Raw genomic sequence first — 7,493 nt, forward strand, 5'->3', positions numbered from 1 at the left:
CAGGTGCAATTCCCAATGCACAAATTGCTGTAATTGGTTCTGGTGTTTACTGAGAAATGCCCCTAAGGGTTCTGTCCTTGTTGCCTCCCTATGTCTTTCTTTGCCATTGAATTTTTGTGCTTCCTCAAGGGGATATTTCCAAAGCTGGAATCCGGAGGAAGGTGGCAGGCTGGGGGCTCTCAGGATGAGAAGCAGGCTCTTGCTTTGCTGGTAGATCTAGGAAAATTTTGCCAGGGTGGTTTAAGTTTGCAATCTAGCAGCAAAGTTGAGGAGTCTGACAGGGCTCTGTTGGCTTGGCACGTGGCAGTAAAAGGTGAAAGAGCTGCAAACATATTTTAATAGAAACATGAGGCTTATCGGTTGCATCCCCCATATTTATCAGCTGCCCGAACTTTGCTGCTGGTTATGCAGCCTTTTATCACACCTGTGATTACACATTTACCACAGAGCAGATAAAGCAAGGATACAAAGTTGGGCTGTGGCAGAGATTGCTGAGAAGCGCGGAGCGAGCGCCGGAGCTCCTGTGCTGCCGCGGGTTTCCTTCCCTGCAGGCTCTCAGCTGATCCCTGCAGGAATGGCCCCGGGGCTCAGTGCTTCTCCACCAGCTGTGCTTCTGCTCCTGTCCCTGCTGGGTCTGGCTGCTGCTGGGAAGCTCCTGGTGGTATCGGTGGACGGGAGCCCCTGGTTCAGCATCCGGGAGGGGCTGGAAATGCTCCAGCAGAAGGGACACGAGGTGGTCGTGGTGGCACCCGAAGTCTCCTTGCACATCAGACCATCAGAGAACTTTGTGATGAAAATGTACCCGGTCACCTACACACGGGAAGATATGGACTATGCATTCAAGGCATTTTTTAATATCACATTTCAAGATGGATCTTTTCTTGAAAGATATTTTAAAAGAGTAGAAGCTATGAAAAGATCCTCTGATTTATTTTTCTCCAGTTGTAGACATCTTCTGCAAAACAAGGAGCTCATCAGCTATCTTGAGGAGAGCAAGTTTGATGCCATCCTTACAGACCCTATATTTGCTTGTGGGGTGATCCTGGCTGAGCATCTTTCCCTTCCTTCTATCTATTTCTTACGAGGAATCCCATGTGGGTTAGATTTTGAAGCCACTCAGTGTCCCAATCCTCCTTCCTATGTGCCCAGGGGATTTACAGACCTTACAGACCGCATGACCTTTTTCCAGCGAGTGAAGAATCTGCTCTTTGACAGTCAAAACCTTTTCCTCTGTAATTTTCTCTTTGACCCATTCACAAAACTGGCTTCAGAGTTCCTGCAGCGGGAGGTGACTATGTCGGATCTCTTTCGCAAGGGCTCTGTTTGGCTCTTGAGGTCAGAATTTGTGCTAGACTATCCAAGACCCTTGATGCCCAACATCATTCCAATTGGAGGAGCAAACTGTGCTCACAAGGAGCTGCCTCAGGTGGGTTGCACTTTGATTTTAATTTCTGCTGTGATGGATTTCTGTGTTCAGCAGGCTTGAACCTTGTGTTGCACCTGGGAATTTTCTTCCCATGTTGAGTGGTTGGATGAATGCTTCTGGATTTTTCTCTCCCTTTCCATTTGTAGGCATCAGTCTTGTGCCTTGTCACCTCTAAAATGTGCTCTGCATTTGCTGCTTTCATTTCACATATTCAGAGCTACATTTTGTGTTTTGTGTGACTTTGTGTAACTTGGTACTCTCTTAGTGAGTGACAAACATGTCTGTGGGGCTGTCAAAGCCTTGCAGACAGGTGCAATTCCTAATTCACAAATTGTTGTAGTTTGCTCTGGTGCTTACTGAGAAATGCACCGAAGGGTTCTGTCCTTGTTTCCTCCCCAAGTCTTGCTTTGCTGATGAATTTTTGTGCTTCTTCACCTGGGTATTTCCAAAGCTGGAATCTCGAGGAAGGTGGCAGGCTGGGGGTTCTCAGGTTGAGAAACAGCCCCCCTGTTTGCTGGTAGATCTAGGAAAATTTTGGCTTGGTGATAATGGGTCTTTGCCATCTAGCAGGAAATTTGAGGAGTCTGAAGGGGCTGTGTTGCCTTGGCAGGTGGCGCTCAAAGGTGAAAGAGCTGCAAAGATTAATAAAAAAAAGAGGCTTATCTGGTGCATCCCCTACATTTATCAGCTGCCTGAACTCTGATGCTGGTTATGGAGCCTTTTATCACACCTGTGATTACACATTTACCACAGAGCAGATAAAGCAAGGATACAAAGTTGGGCTGTGGCAGAGATTGCTGAGAAGCGCGGAGCGAGCGCCGGAGCTCCTGTGCTGCCGCGGGTTTCCTTCCCTGGAGGCTCTCAGCTGATCCCTGCAGGAATGGCCCCGGGGCTCAGTGCTTCTCCAGCAGTTGTGCTTCTGCTCCTGTCCCTGCTGGGTCTGGCTGCTGCTGGGAAGCTCCTGGTGGTGCCGGTGGACGGGAGCCACTGGCTCAGCATGCGGGAGGTGCTGGACATGCTCCAGCAGAAGGGGCACGAGGTGGTCGTGGTGGCACCCGAAGTCTCCATGCACATCAAACCATCAAAGAACTTCGTGATGAAACGGCACTCAGGCCCCATCACACAGGAAGAGATGGAGGAAGATTTCAAGGCATTTCTACATGCTTCATTAGAAGAAGGATCTTTTCTGGAAAGATTTCCTAAATTGTACCAACATATGAAAAGACTTGGTAATTTGGCAGTCAGCAGTTGTGAACATCTCTTGCAAAACAAAGAGCTCATCAGATTTCTTGAGGAGAGCAAGTTTGATGCCATCCTTACAGACCCTGTTATACCTTGTGGGGTGATCCTGGCTGAGCATCTTTCCCTTCCTTCTATCTATTTCTTACGAGGAATCCCATGTGGGTTAGATTTTGAAGCCACTCAGTGTCCCAATCCTCCTTCCTATGTGCCCAGATCATTTTCAGACCTGACAGACCGCATGACCTTTTTCCAGCGAGTGAAGAATCTGCTCTTTGACAGTCAAAACCTTTTCCTCTGTAATTTTCTCTTTGACCCATTCTCAAAACTGGCTTCAGAGTTCCTGCAGCGGGAGGTGACTATGTCGGATCTCTTTCGCAAGGGCTCTGTTTGGCTCTTGAGGGCAGAATTTGTGCTGGACTATCCAAGACCCTTGATGCCCAACATCATTCCAATAGGAGGAGTAAATTGTGCTCACAAGGAGCTGCCTCAGGTGAGTTGCACTTTGATTTTAATTTTGCTGTGATGTAATTTCTGTGTTCAGGAGGCTTGAACCTTGTGTTGCAGATGGGAATTTTCTTCCCATGTTGGGTGTTTGGATGAATGTTCCTGAATTTTACTCTCCCTTTCCATTTGTTGGCAGCAGTCCTGTACTTTATTATCTCTAAAGTTTGCTCTGCATTTGCTGTTTTCATTTCACGTATTCAGAGCTACATTATGTGACTTGTTGTAATTTGGTACTCTCTTAGTGAGTTACAAATGGATCTGTGGGGCTGTCAACGGCATGCAGTCAGGTGCAATTCCTAATTCACAAATTGTAGCTGTAATTGGTTCTGGTGTTTACTGAGAAATGCACCTCAGGCTTCTGTCCTTGTTGCCCCTCTACGTCTTTCTTTGTTGGTGAATTTTTGTGCTTTTTCACCTGGGTATTTCCAAAGCTGGAATCTGGAGGAAGGTGGCAGGCTGGGGGCTCTCAGGTTGAGAAGCAGCCCCCCTGTTTGCTGGTAGATCTAGGAAAATTTTGGCTTGCTGATAATGACTGTTTGCAGTCTAGTAACAAATTTGAGGAGTCTGAATGGGTTGTGTTTGCTTATCTGGTGGTGCTCAAAGGTGGAAGAGCTGCCAAGATTAATAAAAACATGAGGCTTATCAGTTGCGTCCCCCACGTCTATCAGCTGCCTGAACTCTACTGCTGGTTGTGCAGTCTTTTATCACAGCAGTGATTACACATTTACCACAGAGCAGGGAAGGCGAGGATACAAAGTTGGGCTGTGGCAGAGATTGCTGAGAAGCGCGGAGCGAGCGCCGGAGCTCCTGTGCTGCCGCGGGTTTCCTTCCCTGCAGGCTCTCAGCTGATCCCTGTAGGAATGGCCCTGGGGCTCAGTGCTTCTCCAGCAGTTGTGCTTCTGCTCCTGTCCCTGCTGGGTCTGGCTGCTGCTGGGAAGCTCCTGGTGGTGCCAGTGGACGGGAGCCACTGGCTCAGCATGCGGGAATTGCTGGACATGCTCCAGCAGAAGGGGCATGAGGTGGTCGTGGTGGCACCCGAAGTCTCCCTGCAGATCAAACCATCCAAGAGCTTTGTGATGAAAACCTACCCAGTGCCTTTCACTCGGGAAGAGATGGATAAAGTTTTCAAAGGGTCAGTAATGGATTTATTTAAAGGAGGACCTTTTCTGGAAAGAGTCATTAGACAGTACCAACAGGCAAAGAAGACCTCTGCTCTCTTCCTGGCCACCTGCACACACTTAATCCACAACAAGGAACTCATCAGGTACCTTGAGGAGAGCAAGTTTGATGCCATCCTCACAGATCCTGTCCTCCCCTGTGGGGCAATACTGGCCGAGTATCTTTCCTTGCCTTCCGTGTATTTCCTGCAGCAAATTCCGTGTGGTTTGGAATATCAAGCCACCCAGTGCCCCAATCCCCCTTCCTATGTCCCCAGAGTATTTACGGACCTTACAGACCGCATGACCTTTCTCCAGCGAGTGAAGAACATGCTCTATGACATGCCCAATTTCTTCCTCTGCGACGTTGTCTTCCAACCTTATGCAGAACTGGCTTCGGAGTTCCTACAGCGGGAGGTGACCGTGCCGGATCTCCTGCGCCAGGCTTCCATTTGGCTCATGAAGCTGGACTTTGTCTTGCACTTCCCAAAGCCCTTGATGCCCAACATGGTTTTGATTAGTGGAGTAAATTGTGCTTACAAGAAGCTAAGTCAGGTGGGTCACGCTCTGTTTTCGCTTCTTGTTCTTGCAGGCTTTTGAAATCTCAGGGAAGCTGAAACACAGCTTTCATGAGAAAGGAGGATTTCAAACTGCTCGTGCTTTGCAGGGAGGTGCTTGTTCTGGTATCTGGGAAAGATTATCAGAGTAGAAAGTTGGAGAAATATTGTGTATGGAATTAGCTCTGCTAGAATCCCCATTGGCTCTGTGCTCCCTGCTCAAGGCAGCTTTGGTTTGGAGTAGGCTGTTGATGTGGTGCAAGACGCACTTTGATTTGAGGAGCACTCCATTTATCCTCTATGTGGTCTCCTTAGCAATTCTGTCTTTTTTTTTTTTTTTTCTTTTCCTTAAAGAAGGATCCTCTCTGCTTTGACCTTTCATAAACTCATAAAACATTGTTACCTGGAAGGACATTAAAGTCTTCTCTGAGAACTTTCTATCAGAATATTTTCAGGTCAGGTTGTTCCTTTCTCTCACTTGTCAAAAATTTTTGTATCTCCTCTAGAGAACACACTTTATTATATCCAATTGATTCCTGAATCCTGTTTGAATTTTTCATGTTGCAGTAATTGTTACCTCTTGTCCTGTCACTGTTAATCTCATTCCTTTTCTTTAACTTTTGGTTATCTCTTGCATTCAAGCTGCTGTGCACCTTTCTTGTGGCATGAAATTATCCCATTCCAGAGGCACAACTTTGCATCTGCCTTTGCTGACCTTTATGAGGCCTTTATAGGCCCATTTTTCTGGCTTGTATATGCCAGGCCAGTGGTGCTCTATAGTTAAATTTATATCCAACATCGAAAAAACAAAGTATAAGTTACTTTATTCTTCTAAAATGAATTCATTTCAGCTGGTTTTTTAATGGGCTTTCAAATAGATTTTGTGGTATGCAGAGTATCCTCATGGATTCTGTTTTTAATAATAACTATTCCTATTGGATTTTTCAGATATTTGCTTTACAAAATGCTGAGATAAGTCTGATATATCAGAAAAAGCTCAATCTCACACAGTAAAAATGGAGGATTTTTAAGATGATTCAAACTTGGCACTCAGGCTAGAAAAGCAGAGAGGCAACAAAGTGCACGGCTAAACCTATGATAATTATGGCAGAGGTCTGTAAAATCTGGAAGATCATAGCTAAAGGCGCAAGGGTTACTGATAGTTTTTCCCAATACTTGTCCTATGACTAACACTGAAATACAACAAGCTTAGAGCAAACAAAGGGGAGTATTTTTTCACACCATGGCCCAAAAAAACTCCGAGTCAGCCACTCAGGAGGTGCAGATTTTCTTCTTTGTAGACAAACCCTCTGAATTTAAAAGGGATTTAGGGGGTTAATAAGAGGTACAGGCTGCCTGCCAGGATTTGTAGGCTTACAGGAGAGATAATCATGGATTGCATTAACTCAGATATTTGCTGTACTGTTTCCAGTTTACAACCTTGGCACTCAGTTCTGTACTTTTGCTTGATTTCCTCCTGCTATCTCACCTTTGGAATGGGCTGGGTTTGTGGACTTCAGTCTCTGCACTCGTAAACACGTGGAGGGTGTTCATGTGGTGCTCAAAATCCAGTGTCACAACTTTTATGAACTTTTGCCGAACTCTTGTGAACTTGTTTTTTTTTTTTTTTTCAAACTTTTCCGAGCTTGGCCTCAAGGGTTTGGGTTGAAGGGGTATTCTTACCTCTTTAGTGTTGTTTTATAGGGTTTTGTTTTAGTGTCTCACAGATGATACAAGTTTGGCTGAAATGTTAGCAGAACTTAACTAGGTGGGAGTGATTTGGTACCAAGTATGAGGATTTGAGAGGCCTTTATGCAGGGTAAGAGTGTTTTTGCAACTCTGAGCTCACTACTTGAGTATGTACTGCCACCTTAAGGCTTGTTGAATGCTGCATCACCTCATTATTTGAGATCTTTTTACCACAGAAAATGCACCCCTGGCAGGTGAGAATCCCTTCCCTCCACCTCCTGTCATTTTTGGTCTTTCAGTGCTACCCCACTGCCAGCTAGAGCCACAGTTCTGCTACACCAGCTGCAGAATGGGACTGCCTCAGATTATGGAGCTGTAAAGTTGGAAAAGCCCTCTAAAATCAGAGTCCAACCATTAGTCCAGCGCTGCCAGGTCTACCACTAAACCGTGGCCCCAAGGGCCCCATCCAGTGATGGTGATTTCACCATCCCCTGGACAACCCCTTTTAGTGCTTGACAACCCTTTCCATGAAGAAATTTTTCCTAATATCCAATCTAAACCTCCCCACTGATGTCTGAAATTCCTTCCTATTTAGTGCATTTTCCATAAACATTACTGTCCTTCTTGCTGGCTTTTAAGAACCCCTTTTCTTTAATTGGCCACATGGAAGACCTCCTCTCCAAATAAACATTTTAGGAAACACTTAGCCTTAATCTTGGAATAACACTTAGGATTAGCCTTGGAAGTGTATTTATCACACTCAGGTGCCTTTGGCAAAGGTAGCCATTTCATGGATCAGATTTCCCATCATTCCTACCTGCTCCAAAAGAACCCCTCCAGGCCTGGAGAGACTGCTCAGATTTCACTCTGTTCAGGAGTGCTTGGTTGGGGGATCTAAAAGAATCTGTCTTCTCCAGC

At 45.9% G+C, this 7,493-nt stretch overlaps 3 protein-coding genes across 3 annotated transcripts; all 3 read left to right on the plus strand.

Moving 5' to 3' along the window:
* The first annotated feature begins 574 nt into the window (after positions 1 to 574).
* Positions 575 to 1,953, plus strand: LOC135450675 (UDP-glucuronosyltransferase 1A1-like). The gene is made up of 2 exons (XM_064719054.1): positions 575 to 1,426; positions 1,948 to 1,953. Exons 1-2 carry the CDS (start codon positions 575 to 577, stop codon positions 1,951 to 1,953), a joined length of 858 nt encoding a protein of 285 aa, XP_064575124.1.
* A 353-nt stretch (positions 1,954 to 2,306) lies between these two features.
* Positions 2,307 to 3,218, plus strand: LOC135450676 (UDP-glucuronosyltransferase 1A1-like). The gene is made up of 2 exons (XM_064719055.1): positions 2,307 to 3,158; positions 3,210 to 3,218. The coding sequence occupies exons 1-2, from the start codon at positions 2,307 to 2,309 to the stop codon at positions 3,216 to 3,218; spliced, it is 861 nt and encodes a 286-aa protein (XP_064575125.1).
* Positions 3,219 to 4,032: 814 nt separating this feature from the next.
* LOC135450677 (UDP-glucuronosyltransferase 1A1-like) lies at positions 4,033 to 6,895 on the plus strand. Its single transcript, XM_064719056.1, has 2 exons — positions 4,033 to 4,884; positions 6,875 to 6,895. The coding sequence occupies exons 1-2, from the start codon at positions 4,033 to 4,035 to the stop codon at positions 6,893 to 6,895; spliced, it is 873 nt and encodes a 290-aa protein (XP_064575126.1).
* Positions 6,896 to 7,493: the final 598 nt, after the last annotated feature.

The sequence above is a fragment of the Zonotrichia leucophrys genome, chromosome 7 (assembly GCF_028769735.1).
Source record: "Zonotrichia leucophrys gambelii isolate GWCS_2022_RI chromosome 7, RI_Zleu_2.0, whole genome shotgun sequence".
Lineage (NCBI taxonomy): Eukaryota > Metazoa > Chordata > Aves > Passeriformes > Passerellidae > Zonotrichia > Zonotrichia leucophrys.

What these genes read in the sequence shown, in the direction of transcription:
- LOC135450675 (XM_064719054.1), top strand. Translation starts at nt 575, where the DNA reads ATGGCCCCGGGGCTCAGTGCTTCTCCACCAGCTGTGCTTCTGCTCCTG.
- LOC135450676 (XM_064719055.1), top strand. Translation starts at nt 2,307, where the DNA reads ATGGCCCCGGGGCTCAGTGCTTCTCCAGCAGTTGTGCTTCTGCTCCTG.
- LOC135450677 (XM_064719056.1), top strand. Translation starts at nt 4,033, where the DNA reads ATGGCCCTGGGGCTCAGTGCTTCTCCAGCAGTTGTGCTTCTGCTCCTG. An exon ending in CTTACAAGAAGCTAAGTCAG is followed by an intron (nt 4,885 to 6,874) that starts GTGGGTCACGCT and finishes TTGGTCTTTCAG; the next exon opens with TGCTACCCCACTGCCAGCTA.